At 30.4% G+C, this 22,627-nt stretch overlaps 1 protein-coding gene across 1 annotated transcript in view; it reads left to right on the top strand.

Moving 5' to 3' along the window:
• LOC129226784 (PAX-interacting protein 1-like) overlaps window positions 1-21,876 on the top strand; it is a 70,439-nt gene extending 48,563 nt beyond the window's left edge. Inside the window, exons 13-22 of the mRNA XM_054861413.1 lie at window positions 2,962-3,146; window positions 4,923-4,966; window positions 7,980-8,045; window positions 9,085-9,143; window positions 10,001-10,118; window positions 13,162-13,330; window positions 16,565-16,665; window positions 17,904-18,035; window positions 20,356-20,431; window positions 21,623-21,876. Coding sequence (XP_054717388.1) covers window positions 2,962-3,146; window positions 4,923-4,966; window positions 7,980-8,045; window positions 9,085-9,143; window positions 10,001-10,118; window positions 13,162-13,330; window positions 16,565-16,665; window positions 17,904-18,035; window positions 20,356-20,431; window positions 21,623-21,702 — 1,030 coding nt within the window. The 3' untranslated portion in view covers window positions 21,703-21,876. The remainder of the gene's footprint in view (window positions 1-2,961; window positions 3,147-4,922; window positions 4,967-7,979; window positions 8,046-9,084; window positions 9,144-10,000; window positions 10,119-13,161; window positions 13,331-16,564; window positions 16,666-17,903; window positions 18,036-20,355; window positions 20,432-21,622) is intronic.
• Window positions 21,877-22,627: the final 751 nt, after the last annotated feature.

Genomic DNA, 22,627 nt, shown 5'->3' with positions numbered 1-22,627 from the left:
ATAGTATGGATTAAAATAATAATAATAATAATAATAAAAAACAGCTATACTTTTACTAATTACTTGAAATCTTTTCGGACTTTCTTCTTTTATTTGGAAGCTCTAATATTTGTTTTAGAAAAGTTTTATAGCCTCATTAAAGCATGGTCTTTGTTGACCAAACTATAAATAGATTGAAATTTTTATGAACGTCTACCACCTTTGCTAACTGGCAATTTCCCAAGGCACCAATCTTTCCCACGAGCTAATCTATGTTTAAATTTCTCTTAGTGAGAACCTGTAACCCTCTGATGTTAGCGACCAGGTATTCATAAAGCAGGGTTCGTTATTTTTTTTATTTAAAAAAAATCAAACAAGTCGAATTTTTTTTATTTAAATCGTTTTTTTTTAAAGATTTTTTAAAAATGTTCAAAAATTTGCAGATATTAATTACTTTACATTTATAAAAATAATATCTTTACTAATATTATAAAGAGAGAGGGTGGATTTTTGTGTGTTTATATGTTCGAGGTAATCTCCGCAACCACTGCACTTATTTGAAAAATTCTTTCACTATATTATAGGTGCTTTTCTACTGAGTAACATAGGCTATAATTCGGGAAAAATTCGATAAATAGTTCTTTTTTTTAATTCAAATTTATACTCAAATTTCACGTTAATTGCCTATTATTGGCTATTGAAAAGGTGAAAAATTACTTGCACATATTAATATTATATATCGTTAAAAAGGGCAGAATTTTCTGCGTTCTAAACAATTTATTTCAATGCTCTGACTTAATTACGGCGGGAGTAATTTGTGTTTTTAGCTCAAACTGTTTTAGGCTTAGCTGAAATTTAAGCAGTATTTTCTTCATTAAATCTATCAATAAAAAGTGAAGGAATTGTCCCACAGTTTTCTTTTTGACAGCATTGGAAAAAGCCAGATTTTTTACTCCAGATCTCTCTCGACCTTTGGTCAAAAAATTTAGCTTCTATCTTCAAAGGAAAAAAAGTTACAAGCGTTTTTAAATCAATTTCGAAATATGTCATTTTGATTCAGGTTGTCAACCTGCCATGTTGTTTATTTTCGCGTTTCCATGGTTATGCTTTTAAAATCCATCTTTCACATTTTAATTTCTTAAAAGTATTTTAATATCTGTCATCATTGCTGGAAGGGTAATTTTGCATGGTGTTTTTTTCTTTTATTTAATTTATTCTTTAAGCTATTAAGTTATTCTTTTAATTAATTGTTGAATATATGTCACTTGACACAATTTTTGTTATTAAGGAGACCGGGCAAAGCCGGGCAACGCAGCTCTTAATATATAAACATTTGAAAGCCACTGTTAATGTGATTTTACACCTTTTTGTTTGTTTGGCGAAACATTTATTATTGCCAAAGAAAAAACATCCGCGTCACTCGCAAAAGGGCTGGGTTCCTGTAGCGTGGTCACATGGCACGTTAGGCGCTGAGCAGTTCAGTCTAGGATTATTGTTTTAAGGCAACCGTTAATGTAATTCATTGTTTTGGCGATTTGTTTTGAAAGAAAGGAAACTTTTGATTTGTTTTTATCCGAGTGAAATGTACGTTTTTCTTCTTTTTTTCTGACGATAATTTTTGAATGTTCCACGGGATGTTTTTTTTTCCCCCCGTTAGACGGATGGATTATAATAGCGTGGTTGTTTGGCGAGTTTGGCGATAAACAATAGAGCTTCGGAATTATTTTTACATTTGAAAGATATTATTTGATGCCTTTTTTTTTTTGGCGAAATATTTTAAATTGCAATAAAATCCACTTCACTCGCTAAATACAGTTTTAAAGCAACTGTAAATCTAATTTAATAATTTGGCGAAAAGTTTTAAATTCCAAAGAAACTTGAATAGTTTTTTTTTTTTTTGAAAAGGTATGTATGCATTTTATACAAATAAAAACGATCATTTCACATCAGAGGGGGAGGGTGCGTCAATTTTTTTTATTCAACGGACTTCCATTAATTTTTTAGCATGGGCATCGCTGTGCGGGTACTGCTAGTATTTTATACAATAGATGAATCCATTCAACTTACTTTTAAAATTAAGATAAGTTCTCTAAGTATTCAATAATATTTTAAGATTTATAAATATGATATAATGCTTAGATAAGGTAAGATTTTGTTTTACGCTTGTTTTGCTTAAAGATAAGGTTTCCATTATGTATGTTCATAGTGTAAAATAGTATGTTGAACAATTACTTTTCTGAACTATGTTAGTCATGGTGTATAAGAAAAACTCCAAATTTTTATTTTGTTCTAAACTGTAATTTTGGAGTAAAAGCAATATAGAGTGAAAATCAGTTACACACAAAGAATAAGGGATCTATGTAGTTTTGCCTGTTGTTAAGATAATAGTTGTGAAAAAATTAAGATAGTATAATGCAATGTAGTTAAATTTAGAGCAATGCATTCTAAAAATGCAAAATTAATTTATAAAAAGTGAAATCCACTGATTTTAATTAATAATTTTGTTAAACAAATCACTTATTTCAAATCAATTGATTTAAATCAATGATTTAAAAAAAAAATCACTTGATTTAAATCATGATTTTTATCACGATTTGAATCAAGCTGATTTAAATCAACGAACCCTGCCAAAAAGTCCCCCCCCCCCTCCGTTTTGCATGTTCACGAATCTAGTTCTTCCTTTTTTTTTCCTAATAAAGGGCTTAAATAATTGTAGGAGTTTCATTCATTGATGCAGAATCATAATGAGAATGTCCTTTAATGAAGTTCTGCCTATGGACTCTTTGATGATAGTTAAAAAAATTTGATGACTTTTAAGTTGTGTTTAAGCACATAGAAATTCGAGAGTCTTACCAAACAAAAATAATATGTTTCCTAAAACTCCCACGTTGAAATGAATAGTTTTTTCCTCAATTTAATATTATCATTTTTAAAATCTTCAGCATTTTGAAAAGATTTGAATGAGTTATAAAATTTTCACAGGAAAGAAGGAAAGAAAGTTCATCATGCGCAGGATTGGAGGATCCCTGTAGTTAATGTTCAGTGGCTTCATGATTTGCTATTTGGGCACTTTGATGCTTTAAGATTACCAATGGCCCATAAATATCAACAGTTTGAAGCTGAAAATCCTTTCAATATTGATTATGCATTAGTGCCTCATCTTATGGGTAAGAAAGAAACTATTCTTTATGTTATAACTGTTGCTTATATGGTATTTTAAATAATTTCCACATTTTAGTTGGTCTTAGTTATGTATTTATAAAAACGTATAAATGTAGCATCTATCATAGACACGTTACCTATCAACCAAAATTGGTATAAGGAACTATTGATCTAGTTCTTTTTATGTAGTAGCCATACAAAATTTCACGTAGAAAAGCACATATGTATCATGTTAGTCTAAGACACTTATTTAATAAGAGCATGAGATGGTACACTAGACACATATTTCCCATTCCTGCATGACAAAGCTTACATTGTTATGTTAGTGTTTCAAATCTTAGATGGCTTAGCTACCAGAATCTCACAGCATCCTCCATCTCTTCAAAATCGAACATCCTCATCCCTGATGAACAGGGATCTACGAATCGCTGTCTACGAATCGCTGCAAAAACATAGCAAACAATATTCACACTAAAATTAATAAAGTTCTATAAAACATATAATTTTGACAAACTGTAAGTTATGCATTAAAATGCCAATTAGTTTAGATTAGAGTTCCATAAACTAAGTTTTTAAATTACTTCCTTTTTTTAGATTCTAACAAATTTAGCTATTAAGCTAAAATTAACTTTACTAATTGCTGTGTTCCAAACAATGTTATAGATACGAATTCAGTAGTGGACTATTCATCCAATTTCTTTTTAGTAGTCATACAAAATTGCCTCATACATAAATGTGAAAATATGTTATTGTTTTATATACTCATTTCTTTGAAAATAGTGTACAAGACATACACAAAACAAGCACATTGCTCTCCTGCATGTACTGGTCTAAATTGTTTCATTAATTTAAATAGTGGAATGTGGGGCAAAGTGAAATGGTTAAGTTGACTGATCTTTTTCGAAATGAACAAATCGGAAATTGGTTTTGAAAATCACAGCACATGAAGAAAAAACATTCTATTTTATACTAAGACTTGCATCAAAGCAGTATTTTTTATTTTTGGCAGTAAATTTGAGTTTTAAAAAAAATGTGGAAAATTTTCACTTTTCTTTTTATGGGGCAAAGTGAAAATAAAATATTTGTCTAATGAACATTTTTTTATGTGATTATAGAACATATTTTTGATCAAAAGAAATAGTAAATTAAAAGATTGAAGGAATAAATAAATAATAAAATGAAAAAATCAATTAATCTATGAAGAAAAATGAGTGAGTAAAAGAATGAATGAATAAGAAAATAAGTGAATGAATGAATAAATAAGTGAATTACTAAATGAAAGAATGTAAATGAATTAATTAGTAAATGAAAAGGTAAGTGATTTATATTAAATGATTGAGTGAGTAAATGAAACAAACTATCTCACTTTGCCCCATCCACTTTGCCCCGTATGTACTTGACTAAGTGTACGATTTATTAAAAATACAAATAAGCTTAACATTAATTAAATTAATACTGCATTGAATATTAGGAAGTCTATATTAATACTTAAAATGTTAATAATACTAACTTTATCGTTTTATGTTAACAAAAATAATTTGACTTACAGCAAAATATTACAATATGAGTATCATTTTTAAAAATGGCCTGTATCACCAAATGTTTTAATCCTGTGGTTTTTTTTTTCCCGACTGGAATAAATTACATGTTCTACTACATGGTTAAAATAATACCAGATAGGTGGAGCTAAAAGCAGAGAAAATATTTCACCTTTTCACTTTGCCCCATGTTCCCCTACATGCTCTTCAAAAACACATATTGTTAAATCTTCTTCTTTTCAGCTGCCTGGAAAGTTCCCGTGAAGATAAGTGAAGAATTATTGAAGGTATGTATGAATTCATTTAGATTAGAGATTTTGGGACAAAATTTTCTTTTGAACATAGATTGTAAAAGCCACCCACTCATGCTCACCCGAACTGCTTCATATCAAAGTTGTGAAATAACCAGCTCTTAACATTTCAATCCCGGACTTTTTAAACTTTAAGTTTATATTTTTCTCATGGAACCTAAATTTATTACCTGACTGCCTTCCAGTTTTGTGAAATTAGAAATAAGCTTAAGTTTAATTCTGTCTTTTTTTTTTCATTCCGGACCCCTTATTCCCAAATGCTTAATTGCTGTGTACCCCCTAGACTGCTGCATGTGAGGACCATGACTTTAGTCCAGGTTTTCCTTAATAATAAAATGTGTAACTTGCAAGTTTTTAAATTACAGTGATTGTTTTATACATCTAAATAATTATACTAAACTTGAGACTATTTTAAAATTATTCAGTTATATACAGAAGGTGCCGCTTAATGTAATCACTTTGGGGCAAGTATAATTTGATAACAATAACCGACTGATAACAATAACCGAAAAGAATCCAGGAAACACAAAATAATGATTTTTTCCAATTAAGGTGCATTTATTTTGGCAACCTCAAATTAAAATCACAATGACTCAACTGAACGCAGTTTTAAATTATAAATTATTAAATTAACAGAATGGAAATACCTGAATTATAAAAAATTAAAGCTAAATTATGCAATTTTTTATCACATAGTAATAGGTGAAGTAAAATATGACCGTTTTCCCTTACATTCGTAAACCAGTTTCAAAGCACACTCTGCTTTTCTATCTTTTCCTGTATGGTTTTGCTTGTTGTTTAAACTTTAGTTTAACTTCGCTTTGTTTTCAATTTCGACACAATTCTTTAATAGTTCACAAAGTAATGGCAACAATGGAGGTCCTACACCAATGCCTGCAACATGTCTAGTGACTGAATTTTTTTCGGTGCAAAAGAAAGTTTTCTTAGGGGGAGTCTGTGGTCACTGGGGGCGAACTTTCTGTAGCTGCATTCCTAGAAAAATTTTGAACTGCTATTGAAAATTACAAAATGCTACACAGAAAATTAGTCTCATTAGGGTTTGCCTATGTATTTCTGTTAATTGAGGAACAAAAACGGGGAAAAAATTTAAAGTTTATGAAAAAGTGATAACAATAAACAAAGACGCTGATTACAATATCCGACTTTTTTAACGTGTGTTAACATACAAGTGTTCCGGGACTTCGTGATTCTGATAACATTAAGCGAATGATAACATTAACCGTGATCACATTAAGCGGCGCCTACTGTATTAATACAAAAATATTAACCGAGTTAAGTTAGGATTAAAATAAAAACAAGTTTTGTTTTATGACTTTGTCTAACACTGTACAATACGTTCATATTTTACTATGCAGCTATACTTGTTCTATCTTCTTTCATTGAATAAATCATTTTTCCCATTATGGGACTATGTTAGAATGATGCCCTCCAGTATATTGCTACTGAAAATTATCCACTTAATCAGAATGAACTTTATATTGTAAATTGCTGTTATCACTTACTAAGCATGTTAAATTGCATTCAATGTTTTCATTTGAAATAAATAAATTTTATTAGCAAGCTAACTAGTAAAGTTAAACCTGTTTAATTTTCTTAAATAATGCATAAAAGCAGCTTGATCGACAGTAAAAATATATTGTTTAATGCCACAGCTTATGTATTTTCTGATAGTTATTTCTTTTCTCTTTAATTATTGAAAATCTTTGCTACAGAAGTTTTAATTTGATTTTTTTAAAACTTTAATATTTAATTTGATTTTTTTTTTTTTCAAAACTTTTCTTTCAAAAAAATTTTTTTTTTCAAAATTTTTCTTTCAAATATTTATCATCATTGACTCGACAACCTATTGTAGCTCCTGGCATCTTCCGTAAGTTTCTTCCAGTTGGTTCAATTTTTTGCTTAGCATCTCCAATTTGAGTATTTGATAGTTTTGAAGTCTTCTTCGAAACAATTCAGCAACTAATTTTTGGTTTTCTTCTCGGAATTTGCTGGGGACATGCAGATACCATGTCCTGCTCATTTCTTTCTTTGCAATTCAATGTATTTTACTGCATCCTAAGTATTTATAAAGATAATAATAAAATTTAGATGTGATTTTCTTTTGAATGAAGGTACATTTTCCTATTCTTAAAAGGGTAAGGAATAAAATTGCCTTACATGAATTTTCTTAACATCTCTAAGTTTTTTTTATTTGTTTCAATGGTACTAAACTTTTATGTCCTTATCAATTGCTTTGGGTCTTTGATCATGCTAGGGTTTCTGACACTCATTTCATAAAAATTTTACCCAAAAAACAAAGAAAAAGTTATTTTTGAAAAGATCATTATTTCAGAATTATTCTCATTCAATAAAAGAAATATTTAAAAAACAGAGAGAAAGACCATTTGCTAATATTTAAGGCAGAATGGCTAATATTCAAGACGAAATGTTACAGATCCCCTCCTTGCAAATTGCTTTGGCAGGAGTATATAAAGCTTAGAATGAGGACTCCAAAAGTTAAAATTAAAACTTTACGTTTCAGCTCCTGAAGAAGCTAAATGAATCTTAAATTAGTATTAAATTAACATAGTAAAATTGACTAATCTGGACTAACTCCAACAAGACAAATTTTATCTCTAATTTTGTTCAGAAAATTCATTTTTTTTTTGTTTAGTGATGTTTACTAAAGTAATAAATTAAATAAAGACATTTATTGTCTCTGATGTGTCAATTGTTATTTAATACAATCAAAATTTATTAACATGAAATTCAAGGGACAATGATAATTATTTCATGCTTACCAAATTTTATCTCATTCAATAAATTCATTAAGTGATTGTTAACTCACAAGACCAAACTAGTATTTATGTAAAGGTAATGTTATTCAGGTTAAGTGATTTTGCTTTGACAAGGTTTCATTGTAAAAAAAAAAAAAAGCTTATACTACTATTGAGTTGGAATCATTAATTAAGCTGTCTTAATTTTATAGAAACATGTGCTCCTTGAAAATAAAGAAAATAATGCAAATGATTCCACTGAATCTACTGAAAAAAAGGTATGTTTACAAAAGTTATTTATTTATTTTTATTAAGAGGAGATAGTTGTTTTCCTTATTATTTATCAAGAGTTAAATATTTAAAGGTTAAATAAATTTGCAAGTACAATTTTGAAAAAGAAAGGTAAAAGTTTGTTTTTAAAACATTTTACTAGATTTTTTTTTTTAATGTATTGCCAAAGGTATTTCATGACAAGATCTAAACTTTTTGTGAAAAAAAAAAAAAAAAAAAGCATTGCATGCCTTTTGTTTATGGGTGTTAAATTATTATTGATTATCAACTGTAGTAATGACATTTTACTGCAAGATGCCAGGACTGCAGAAGAAGGTATATCATATATCAACTATTCTCAAAAAAATAAGCAAACTCTTAAATTTTGAGCCAGTCTCCCAAATCATTAAATTTCCATAAAAGGCCACCAAAATTTTTATTGCTTTTTTTTTTTTTGTGATAGTTTTCTTTATGAGTACACAAGTAGAGAAATCTTAAAACTAATATGGCTTTTATCAAGTTAGATATTGATGCTACCCAGAAAGCTGAATTGTTAGCTAGCCTCTGGTACCCTTTAGATTTCTGGGGTATCCATGTGACCTTTGATCTTGACAACATATGGATTGACAAAGGTAATACGGACGACTCAAATTTGTGCTATGGCATATGTAGCTATTAATTTATTTAATTTTTCCGGTGGTCAGGGAAAAAGTGGTATATGAAGAAAAACCAAAACTTTATAATTGGTGCAGTTGAAAAATTTTCCATTATTATTATTATTTTTTTGGGAGGGGGGGGGCAGTGGAAAACAATATTATATAATTTTTAGTTACATGAGCTTTACAATTATTTTAGCTCTAGACAAATAAAATCTTGCTTAGAATCAATCTTTCTCCTTCAGGAAATCCTTTTTATTAAATATGCATTTTTGTTCTATCTCCTATTTTAGTATGTCAGTATTTCAAGCAAAGTATTTTATCTCTGAATTGTAATTTTTTTTTTTATTTTTTGTATACACATATTTTTAATATTTTGCTTTATTTTTAGGATATTTCTGGCAAAAGAGAAAATGAAGATCAGTTAGAATCAGATGCAAAGAGAATGCGGTAATTACTTAAAAAAAAAATAGAGCCTCAATAAGAGCCTTTTTTGCAATGTCTGTAAAAGTTTGTTTTCATTTACGTTTAAAACATGCATTCCCCTCATAAGAACAGATACGCAATTTTTTCCCTGTTGCCTATTTGTAACTTTTGATGCATTTGTAGCATTCTCACTTCTTTACTTCTTTCTAAATATTAATGAATTGCATTTAATAATAGGCAACATAAATGAGTGTAATAGTGTTTATTGTCACACGGCTGGATGGGAAGGGGGTTGGAGGATAACAGGCAGTCTGCGAGGCAATCTCCTTGCTCACTGCACATTTCAAGCTATCCTTGGCTCTGTGAGACCCCCTTTCCCGTTTCAGATGACCCACAGCATATTTTAATTAATATCTGGTACTTAAAGCTCTAAAGGGATGAGACTTGGCAAAATGTGAACTCTGTATTTTTTATATATTTTTTTTCTGTAAGTTACCACCCTATAGCCAGGGCTAAGGCAGAAATACTCTGGCTGTTCTACATATGATGGCACTAGTCTCAACAAGAACAATAGCAGAAAATATTTTATTTTTATTGCACAGTTTTCATGAGTCTTTTAAATAACATTATATCAGATTAAAATGTTTCTAAAATCTTATTAAACCTTGGTTCCCTTTTCAACCTACTGAATGTACACATTCAACTTAGAAGGTTAACTGCTAATCTTTCTAATCCTCCTTATATTAAAAAAAAAAAAAAGAAATTGCTGTCAAACCACTAATGTGTGAAATTAGTGCTTAGTAAATAGCCGGTTAGGGATATTTGTTTTTCATGGACTTGATTTTGAGGCATATTTTTAAGTTTTGATCTTTATATTTTAGTGTGGAATCGCCACCACTTGAAGAGAACATCCCACTGACTACGCAGAATCCTCCTGATAGTGAGAATAAACCTCGAGTTTTGTTTTCTGGTTTAAATGTAATCAAAGACTATGCAAAGGTAATATCTTTTGAACCTTAGTGTAATAAAATATGCACTCTTTTCACAAAATTTTAATTTAAAAACACAAATATGTAGTTACTAATATATTTCACTGTTTGTATGACAAGTTTTCTAATCATAGCAACCATTTACAAATTTTGTAATCAATTAATTAATGATGATATCATAGCTGCCAAGTGCTCCGTTTTTCCCGGAGTTTCTCCGATTTTTATTGCGGATTCCGAAAATCCGATTTTTTTCCAAAAAAAACTCCGTTTTTTTTTTGACTTTGCTTGTACATTTTTCGATTTTTGAGGAAAAAGAAGAAATTTCCTTATCCTCGAAGGCAGGAATTGTGCACAAACTCAACAAAAGAGAAGACAATTTGATGCTTTGGAAGCTTAGTGTCAGGATAAACACTGAGGGGGAGCGTCGATTGGAGATTGTCGTTTATTCATCGAGCATTTCAGCTACGTGTAAAACGTAGCCGCCATGTTTGGTCATTCACAAGATGGAAGTTAGCAGACGATGCTTAAGCGCGTTCGTTTTCAAAGACAAAGCAAAATTGGGTGTTTCTTTTAACTACAAACTAATGAAAATAAGCAAAATGTGCTGCAAAATGTTTTTTTTTTTTGGTTATTTTAAATAATTTTATTGAGAAATATGAAAACAGTTCTACCATTTAAAATTTCATTTTATCCTTATTGCTTTGGACACGAATGTGCTAAAAATTCGCAATTAAATTGTAGTTTCATGGGGATTTTTTATTTTTAAATTATTTTCATGCTATAAATTCAAAATTTTCTATCTGAATTTTTGACTTGGTCGCCATATTTGGTCATTTGCGAGATTTTAGTACACAAGACTCTTAAGTGACCAAGTTTTCAAAATCGGAATTAGATGTTTTCTGCAATGCAAACTGTTGAAAATTATGCAAAATAGGCTGTTTTTTTTCCGGAAAATTCTAAATTTTTTTCTTGAAAAATGCAAAATTTTTTCTTCAGAATATTATTTTATCCTCATTGGTTTAGACTAATGTGCTAAAAACTCGCTATTTCGTCTAAATTTTAGTTTTTTAAGGGTCATTAATTATTTATATATAATTGCTTTTCATGCAAGAAATTCAAAATTTTATATCTGAATTTTTGACTTAGTCGCCATATTTGGTCATTTGCGAGATTTTAGTACACAACTCTTAAGTGGCCAAGTTTTCAAAATTGAAATTAGTTGTTTATTGCAATGCAAACTATTGAAAATAATGTAAAATAGACTTTTTTTTTCGGAAAATTCTAAATTTTTTTCTTGAAAAATGCAAAATTTTTTCTTCAGAATATTATTTTATCCTCATTGGTTTAGACTCTAATGTGATAAAAACTTGCTATTTCGTCTAAATTTTAGATTTTTAAGGCTCATTAATTATTTATAATTACTTTTAATGCAACAAACTCAAAAATCTATTGTCTTGACTTTTTTGCGTTGTTGCCATGTTTTGTCATTTGCAACATGAAGTAGACAAGACTATTAATAGCCTAAGTTCCCGAAAACAGAATTAGTTGTTTGTCTCAATGCAAAGTATTAAAAATAACAAAAGACAAAAAGTTATGTTTTTTTTTTTTAAATAATTTTCTTGAAGGGAAAAATTTATATGTATTTGATCCTTATTGCCTTGTAGGCTTTGCTATAAACTGAAACTATTTCATCTAAATTGAAGGTTCCTGCCGACTTCTCATTCATTTATTTAAAAAAAATGAAAAAAAAAAAAAATTATTTTTTAAAATAAATCAAAAACCTATTTTAACTTAAATTTCCCATGTGCAAAAAAAGTATTGAATATCTCTCTTTAAATCCTATTTATCTATTTTTTTTTTTTTTACGGAAGTTGTAAAAACTGCCTCCCCACTTCAGTTTGTATTTCAAAACTTGGTGACATTGGTTGCCACTAAGTTTTTAGAGTCTAGTGGCCACTGGCCACTTTCAAAATTTCAGAGTCTTGACCTTTACTATGAAGTTGCTTTACTTCCAAGTATAAGAAATAATTGTGTTTTTTAATCTTCAATATGTTCTTATGCATGTAGGATATGTATAAAAGCATATTTTTAAAAAAGATTGCAGTTTTATTAAATCAAACAGTAATCATGTTTTTTTTTAAAAACTTTTCAATATGTATCTATATAATGTTGCTTTTTTAATGTAAAATAATTTTTTTTTAAACTTGGTTGTAGTTTTGTTGAAAATCTAACATGAAAATTCAGAAAAGCATTTTATAAGTGCTTAGAATTTATGGAAACTTATGGTACAGAAGGAAGGTTTAGCGCAAGCCACAATTTCATGCTCCTATTTTAACCCTCAGTGCTCCTATTGTTTCCCTTAAGTGCTCCTATTTTTTGTATCTTGAGGTTGGCAGCTATGTGATATACTAATTCAAGGTTTCACAATCTTTTTTGAACTGGTAAAAATTTATGGAAATGTTTTGTGAATTGTTCATTTTTTAAGAAAAAAATCTTGACTAGGTGTGAAAGAACTGCTACATAAATTAGCTATAGTAACAATTTTATTATCATTTACCAACAATTACTTTTTAATGTAAAGCTAAATAATTATTGTAATTACAGAAATAAATAAACACAACACAATAGAAATAAATGACTGCAATAAATCACAATAATATAAAAACGCATTACAAAATCCAGTCCAGTAAAAAAAAAAGAGGTAATAGAAGTCACAAATAGAATTGCATGTGATTATTACCAAGAAAAAATAAAAGAAAGTGGCACAAATTGTCAACTTTTGATTCTATTCATATAAGATTCACAGTATGTTCAGCTTGCAAAGTCATCAATATCCTCCTTTTGCTAAGATCACAGCTTGCGAAAATATGTGCTTTTACAATACATTTTCTGCAAATGAACCAATAAAGGTAAATAAAACCAGCCATTATAGTGATCAAATTGCTTGATTTAAATCAAATAAAGACAAAAATTTTAGAAAAATGGCAGCTTTAAAATCCGATTCTTTTGAATTGCTTATTTGTGATTCTCATTAAATATTATTTGTTTCCTAGATTGTTTGTCAACTTGGAGGATGCCTGGCAAAGTCTGCTTCAGAATCAACGCACCTTGTTGCCAATCAGTATGTTAGGACTGTAAAGTTCCTATGTGCAGTTCACGTTGTCAAATATATTGTGTCAACTGATTGGCTTACAGAATGTGAGAAACAAAATAAATTTGTTGGTAAGGAAGTTATTAAGCTAACATTTGTTGAGAATGAGAATACTTCTGTGAAATTAAAAGGCATAAGTAAAACAGACTAGAAAAAAGTTTCCAAGTGATGTTTTTTTTTGGTGACATTTACTCTCAATATTAATGATAACAAAAAGAATGCGAAATTGGTTACCAGATAAAGTCTCTTTATTGCAATTAACAAAACAATGCACACACATGTATATCAGGTTTCCTAGTCAAGAATAGTCACTTTTGAATATCAAAAATAGCCCAGGAATTCTGTCGAGCCAGAAAATTCACCAATATTACCATAAAAATTAAGCATTGTTCTACTCTTCAAAGTCAATTTTAGCATGTAAATTGCTTTTTAATGGCAAATTCTGCCCTGCTTTATTGGCATTCCCATTTTTTTTCAATGCTTCGATTTTACAGTTATAATTACAATATAATTATAAACAGAAACAGCTTTTGTCCTTCAACATTAGTTTTTAATGCTGAATTTTTTTTTAAAGAAGTTTTCTATGTAGCCAAAAATTTCTTTTGATGTTTTAATAATTATTCCTGTGGAAGAATCTGTGTACAAATCAAACAAATATCTGTTTTTGCTCAACAAACAAACTGCTTCCAGATTCTATGAATTTGTTGGTTTCAAGGTTGCAGATTTTAAACAATTCTCTGCCTCTTGCATTGCTCAAACTGAAGCATATTTAACAGTACTTTGTTTTTATTCCTGAACACATCGCATACAACATAAGCGCCCAACATAAAAAATTGTTACCAGGTTCTATGAATGTGTAAGTTTTATGGTTGTAAAGCATTGTAGAGCACCACACTTAGCTTTGTAACCAAAATTTTGTTTATTCACTTCCAGCTCTCAGCAATGGCTGACGTAGTGGATAAATGTGGGCAGGGGTGTGTAAGGGGGGGGGGGGGAGAAGGGATGCCTGTTGATCTGGGATCTAGCCTGTCGGAGGCCAGTAGATTTTTTAAATGAGGGTTGAAATATATGTAGTTACGTATAGGTAGGGGTATACAATATGGAAGGGGGCCCGTAAAAGTCATTTGGGATCAGACCCAAAATTTCTGTGTATAAGACTTAAAGTGGTAGTGCCTGTGGTTCAAAGCTCAATACCGCCGAAAGAACTAATTGAGTATGTGCTTTTTCAATCTGTGGGTTCATAAGTACTGTGTCAGTCTTTTATCCTTCATTATGTGACATGCACCACATTCTGCTGGGAGGTAGGGTACTGTTGAGATAAGTAGTTTCCGGACTTTCTAATTGCTTTCAATGCTATATGTGACCACCTTTAACATTTTTTGTCACTATCTGACTCAACCACTTGATAAAATATTTGCTCGATTTTTAAATTCATGTATACAGTCGAATCCCTCCACAACCTGATTTGACCTATGCAAAATGGCTATGTTGCGAGTTTTTTACGTGTAACAAATTATAGAGCTACGTGAATTCCTCGCCGACAGCACGAAAATTTCAGAAGGAATCATGGTGCCAAGTGTACTACTCCACATTTTCAGTTATTTTTTTTTAATTCTAAATGCAAAAAGTAATGACATATTGTGGCACCTAAGCATTGCTCTCTCTCATCTAAAGTTTGTGAAAATGGAAAGAAATAGAGAAAGTTTATGACAACTTAATAAAGATTAAGATTCTTGATTCGTTTGAACAACTACAAAGTGCTTGAAATACACCTCCGGCTCAGTCATTTCCAACCGAGGACTGCAGTTTCGTGTGCTAATTAGCACTCATCAGCCCGGCATAGGAAAGTAACTGAGCTGAAGATGGAAAACCTCTTAAGGAAGCCAAGAGTGCCAAACAAACTGGTTGCTAATATAGAATTAGCACAGACCAGAAGAGTGATCGAAGCAATGGTTTGGTTCAACTCGAAGATTGAAGGCAAGGCATGGTATATTCAGTAAATTACCAAGGGCTAAAGCAGAAATACATGAAATACACCCCCAGCTCAGTCATTTCCCTGAATTTTTCCTTTAATTTCTCTGCAGTCCTCGGCTGGAAATGACTGAGCTGGTGGTGTATTTCATCTATTTCTGCTTTAACCCTGGCTAATGGATGGTAATTTACTGAACTACAAAGTGGATTGAAGGTAGCGCGACAATTTTTTATGGAGTGAATCCTCCCTACGTACAATTTCAAGTCATAAAAAAGCAATCTGCAACAGTTAAGAGTTCAGTTTTAAGATGAAGCTCGCGGAGTAGTGTCTGTGCAAAATGCAATAACGATCTGATTGAGCAGCATGAATTATCATCTTCGATTTTTTAGTTATAGATATAACTATTGTATCTACTGTACAGTATTATTATAGTGCAGCACTTTATTTTTACTACATACTGTACGTACTGTACTGTTCTATTTTGTGTCTCTCTCTATCATTGATTTTGTGTATCTAACTATTTTATATTGAATAATGCAGCCTTTTTAACTATGCAGAAAAAAAATTCAGTTCTTTATTTCAGAAATGGTAATGTATAATGAATAAATGGTCTAAACAGTGGTAGGCAACCCGTCGATCGCGATCCAAATCCGCAATCTCGAATCCATTTTGAATCGATCGTGGCAATATTTTAAACCTTATTTTCTGTCTGAGTAAAATTAAAAATCATTAACTTCTGGAACAAAACTAGGTCTGTGTCAAAATCAGAAGTTATTTGAAAAATTTCTAAGCTTTTTATCAATTTTAAAACAAGCAATATACTTATGTCTGAAAATATTTTGATGCGGATTAACATAGCATTGTTTTAACAATTTAAGACAACAACTAAATAAATAAGTCTTTTTTAATAAGAATCAAAGTAAAATTTGAAGTCTGCTTAGTCTCAACCGTGCATGCAACTCATACATTTAAGTCTAAAGTGTATGAATCATGCCCCAGTCGATCTTGTGTTCACATCAAACATAGAAAGTAGATCTTCAGTTAATATAGGTTGCCTACCGCTGGTCTAAAGCGTTTGAGGGGTGTTTAAAAATGTCTCAAATAATTGGGTTGTAATTTCGACTTACACAAGGAGTCCTGGAACGCATCCCTCCCGTAAGTCGAAACTCGACTGTATTAACTTTATTCAAATTTGGTATTTTCATTGAGTATCATTTTTTATTGCTAAAAAATATCTATGTATTACATAATTTATTTTACTTGTGATAAATTTGCATTAAACCAATTAACCATTAGTTTTTCCTTCCATTTATCATTTAAAATTTCCTTTTAGATGAAGAGCCATATATTCTTCACGATCCTGAAAATGAAAAAATTTTTGGCTTCAACTTTAATATAACACTAAAAAGGAATGACAGGACACCTATATTTAAAGTAACACTTTTCATTTGTTTATTTATTTATTTTTAATGTTTCGATTATTATAGAGCTATAGAATTTTTATTTTATTTCAAAGTAATAAGCGTTTTAAAAAAGTATTAAGCTCTTTCTGCTTTTGGAATAAGTTTGGTTCAATACAGTTTAAAAATATATTAAGAGATAACCAAGTAAGGAATTGTAAAAAAAAAGAACCAAATTGTAAGGATAATAATTGAAAAAATAATAAACTGAGCTGATCAGGTAAATGTGAAAATAGTTTAGTATCCATCAAATGCCGCTTTTTAATCAAAAATTAAATTTAATCTTAAACCTTTAACCCATTCATGCCGGTTGGTACAAAAATATACCAACCGGGAAAAAAATTATAATATATAGACATAAAATAAATAAATACTAATAAAATTATCACAGTTTATTGTTTTTTTCGAAACCGGCATTAATGGGTTAATGAAACCAACTTTTTTTTTTTTTTTGGCAAAAAAAAAAAAAAGAAAAGAATGAAAGTATGAACTCTCTGAGTATGAGTACTGAATTAGACCAATATCTTCTTTTAGCTTACCTTCTGATTAAAAAAAATAAAATACAATGCATGGAAGTTAGTTCAGTCTTGCGTAAAATATATCTACAAATAAAAAGCTAAAAATAATTTAAACTATATATATATACACTAGCTTTTACCCGCAGCTTCTCTCACGTTGATGTAGTTTTTTTCAATCTATTCAAGTTAATGGTCAACACAGGGAGAGGTCAAATAGTTAACAAAAAATGGTTTCTCCCCACTTTCGACGAAAGTTCCGAATTTCGCGTCTTCTGGATTTTGGGATTTAAAAATTAAATTCTCGTACTGAATTAGCAATAGTAATATCAAAAATCATCAAGTTACATTCTTATTCCTGCGTATATTTAGAATAATGTTTTACTGGGGAAAAGTTGGTCTCATTAATTTTCTATTGCTCTTAAATATTGCATAGAGGGGTTTGCGCAGAGGGGGAGAAGAGACACCTGTTAGCTCGGGCCCGAACGTGAAGGAGGCCCTTGATTTTTAAAATGAGGGGTGAAATATATATAGGGACATAGATGAAAACAACTTAGAGGGGGCCCGTACAAGTCATCTGTGACGGGCCCCAAAATTTCTGTGCACGCCCCTGACTGTATACACCTTTTTTGTGACAATCTGTATGTATTGATTTTAAATAATAATGTGATACACAATTTTAAAATTTTCTAAATAGGATTTCATATTCTTTATCACGCCTGGTGTATATCCTAAGCCTGATGTTTTGAAACTAATCATTGAAACTGGTGGTGGAGTACCTGTGTACAAAAAAGCCCCTACCTTAAAGCAAGTTGCAGCTTTGGAGCAGGTAATTTTTAAAATATTATACATGCTAGTTTTACCTCAGGTAAAAATTGAAACTAAATAGAAAAAGTAATTGTGCTACAAATAAAGCTTACCATATAGTTCAAAGGGTTGGAAATAATTGTGTTTTAGCTAAAAAAAATCTGTGTAGAATTATTATGTTAAAAGAGTTTTCCTGTTCCAAGTTGCTGAATACAAAGAAGGAACTCTTAAATGATGCTTACTATTTTCTGTTTCAAAACATTGTTTCTCTATTCCCCAAGATTTTATATCCTACAGTGGAACCTTTTCGAAATTTAGTATCACAAAAGCAAATTTTTCGCTAAGTTAATAGTGTTTACTAGCATAAAATCAAGATTATTTTCTTCTGTCACTTTCTAAATAGTTAACTCTATACGTGACTAATAATTTTGCTCTATTTCATGTTAGAAAATAATTAAAAAAATCATCTATACTTCTTTTTTGGGGTGTAAAAAGTTAATTTTAGAATATTGGTTGCGTCCCACAAAAATAAAAGTTTACGAAAGTCTGACCAAAAGGAAGCAGCCTTAGCATGTTTTATTATTATGTGAATGAAAATTGCACGAAAAGTAAAACAATTTTAAGTGGGTTGAATGAATACCTTTGTGCTTGACAGTGTTGTCAGATTGGGGGAAATTTCCCCATTTTGGGGAAATCTGGTGCTCTCTGGGGAAATTTTGGGGAAATGGTTTTTGAGGGGAATTCTTTGGGGAATTTTTTTTTTCTTGGGAAAAACCTGGAAAAAAAAATTTTGGGAAAAAAAATTGTAATTAAATTTGCTTCTTGACATCTGGTAGTTACATTATTTGTATCAAACAGCGTTGGTTTAGCTTTGCTTAACTTTATGGAATTTGCATTTCGTATTATGTGGAATATTATACTACGGAATTCGCATTAATAGTTCTGCGTGAGTTATTAGTTGATACGTGAAACAGGCAAAAAGAAGTGTGATGAAGAATGTTCTTGGATAAATATATACAAAAATCATGGTTTAAATATACATAGAGAAGCAGAGTAGTAAATGCTAGTAGAAAAAAAATTTTGGGCTACTTCTTATCTCTTGGTCAGGCACTTGTATTTATGACTAGTGGCACCCGCACGGCTTTTCCCGTAGTAGAAAATTAAAAGGTATTTTGGTTCCCCTGTATATTTACGAATAATGTATGATGAATTTCTCGCCAATTCTCTTGCCCACGTTACGGTTCCACATTATGATAACTTGGTAATTTAGTCGTCCATCTTTAGATAATTTTGCTTGGGAAAATGTTCCTAACATTGAATTAGAAAAAGAACAAAATTAAATATTCGAAAAATCGCTTACAGGTGCACACCCCCATGCTACAAACTGATTATTTGCTAAATTTCATGAAAATCAGTCGAGGTGCTATGCGAGTCACAGAGATCCTGACAGAGAGAGAGATCCGGAGCGAGAGAATTTCAGCTTTATTATTAGTTAGTAAAGATAAAAATAGATAAAGACAAAAAAAAAAAACGCAGAAATGGGAAGAAAAAAAAAGGTGGGGAATTTTATAAGAAAATTAGGCTATTTGGGGAAAAAAAATTTATTCAAGAGACAAAAATATCAGAGAAAGTAGATTCATTTTATGAAAATATTAGTGGAAAAATAATTTTTGAATTTGGGGAATTTTGATAGAAAACATCGCTTTTTGGGAAAAAGTTGAAAGGGAATTGGGGAAATCTGGATTTGACCATCTGGTAACACTGGTGCTTGAACAGTAAAATAAGAAGTAGCGTTTAATTGCACAAAATTGTCAACTACTGCAGACATGTGTTTCAGCATTACTAGGAACACTTTTTTCAATGCAAATGAGCTTATGGGTGAAAAGACTTATGGCTTTTGTGGGATTTCTTTTCATCAATAAGCTCAATTCTTATGCACCAAAAAAGGTGTTTGTGCTATTAAAGGTTATTTTTTTATTTTGCAATTAGTGTGATTTTGCTTGACAAGTTATTGCTCAGAAGTATCAGTTACAATTCAAATATAAAGCATGCTTTATATTTTATGGAAACTCTTAATTTTTAAAATGTAGAATGAAAAAATATTGAAGTCTTGAAAGTGATCTCTTGCAGAGAAATTCATGCAATGCAAGTCATGCATAATATTTAAATTTTAAAATCCAAATCCTTTTCTAGTGAAAAATATAATTGTTAAGCCTGTTTATCCAGCAAAACATTTTCAACTATCTGACTGAACACAGCAAAAGATTTTTCTGTTTTGGACAAAAATATTGTCTGTTGATTATTTAGCAAATGTATTAATTTCTTCTTTTTTTTCTGTTTAGGGAGGCAAGAAATTTGCAATTATAACTTGTGATAATGATTTGCATTTGTGCAAAATGTATCTCAATAAAAAAATAAGTAAGTTTTTAATTTATCTGTGTCAAATTGCATATTATGTCCCTATTTTCAAGTATGCATGGATTTCATTTGTTCCAAAAGTACCAAATACAGGGTGTCCACTCATTTGGAAAGTCATGGATTTGGCCCTGCCACAGAGCATTGGATGAAACATAGCATACGTTGCTTAACCAACGCATTTCGAGTGTTGTTTAGTGTTCTCGTTGTTAATAATCTATTTTTATAAATTAAAAAATACAATTTTGTTGTGAAAATGCCTAAAATGTCTAGACCGGGACTAAGATCCGGGTTCTTAGTGATTTGAAGTTTATCTCTCTGTCAATTGAGCCACTGTGATAGTCATAGTGTAAGTATGAAAAACGCATGGAGCTAACTGGTGTCCAAACTTTAGACTTGTGGTTTGATTAATAAACTGTTTCAGTTAATAAAAGAAGAAGATTTCATTTGTTCACATTCAAAACAAGTTGGTTTAGAAAAGTGTATTCTTAATGAGAAATATTTCCTGAGGAGCTCTTACTTAATTTTAGAAATTTGCTACCTTGCTAGATTTGCTGACAGTGTGTTTACAAAACTTCTCATCAGTTATTTTTCAACAGAGCAACTAGCAAATATACAGGATGTCCATGCACCTGGAAAGTCAGGGAAAGTCATGAACAGCCATGGATTTCGACTATGATCGAAAATGGTCATATAAAGTCATGATTTTCAGCAAAAAATGCTGAAAAGTTAAAGAAACTGACATCTGGTCATGGATTTTCGGTTCAAGAACATGCATATTTATCGAATTCTACAAATTAGGTGCAAAATTTGCGCATGTTAGCCGTTTCTTGTGCTTTTACTCGTCAGTCCTGATTTTTCACACATTTTGCTCTCATTCAACTCAAAAATTTTAAGACATTTGCTGTCTGAAAGATAGAAACAATATGAGCAAAATTGAAAAAAAGAAATGCTATCAAGTACATAGGATGTATTTTCCAAGTCAGCAAGGTTGAGTTACGCAGATTTTGTGGTCAGATCAAAGGTTTAACTTATATTTCATTTAATATTATGCACTTAAGTAACATGTATTTTCCATTATTTTTTTAATTAATAGCATCAATTATGAAGTTTTTCACTTCATCATTAATTATAGAACCTTTATTTTATTATCAATTGACTTATTGCTTTTTATTACATTACTCATTTTTTTAGGTGTACAAAATGTTGAATTTATACTGACCGGGAGTGTCCGCCAAGAACTGGACTTCACATCTTTTGCCTACACGTCATGAAACTTTCCAGACATTCACTGATTTACAATTTTGCATAAAAGTATTGTATACTTATTTGTCACCAGAAAGACATTGTATCATGTTGTATAGATGAAATCACAAATCTGCCTTTATGTGCAATAATTTATCATTTTGTAAATATTGTATAAAATACAATCAATAAATTTTATTTTCTCCTAACAGCACATCTTTTGTATACATTTAAAATTATTCCATTATTATTGATATTGCCCGCGAAAAAGACTTAGCAGTGTTCCTCAAGAAATATTTAAGTAGAGGTACTTTTTCCACCACTTTTGTTTGTTTTTTCCATGTTTTTCTATGTATCTCTTTTTTCCGCTACTCTTTACATAAAATATTTTTTATCTTCCTGCTAATTCTTGGAGATAGCAGTAGGATAACTTGAGAGACACTAGGTCCCTAATCTAATGCTTGAAGCTTACTTTCCCAGTAAAAGAAGAAAAAAGCACGAAAGGAGGCTTAATGCATCTTAAAAACGTAGCAAATATAGCTTAAATAAAAAAAAATCAAAAATAAATAAGATAGTTAAATGAATATTAGAAAATTGGAAATTATAGGGTACTGAGATGCGGAAAAAACATTGTTCGGTTTATAAAGGTCTCGGCAAGGACACCTCATTCCCATTTTTCACTTTTTGATTTGAACAATTTTTCATTCAATTTTGAGCAGTTCAAAAAACTTAACATTAGCCCCTACAGGGAAATTTAAGGCAAATATAATTTCCACATTGAGAAGCTAATTTGCTTCAAATAAACTTTGTTGGTGCCTGATGAAAATATCGTTTTGTTTTGCACATTTTTCCATTCAATTTTGAACAGTTCAAACCTAAACATTAGTGCTTATCGGAAAAACTAAAAGTCAATATAGATCCCGAACTTAAAGGTAGATTTGCTTCAAACAAAAT

Source organism: Uloborus diversus, chromosome 7 (genome assembly GCF_026930045.1).
Source record: "Uloborus diversus isolate 005 chromosome 7, Udiv.v.3.1, whole genome shotgun sequence".
Taxonomy (NCBI): domain Eukaryota; kingdom Metazoa; phylum Arthropoda; class Arachnida; order Araneae; family Uloboridae; genus Uloborus; species Uloborus diversus.
Note: the sequence above shows the minus strand (reverse complement) of the source record. Positions and strands in the feature narration are given on the sequence as shown.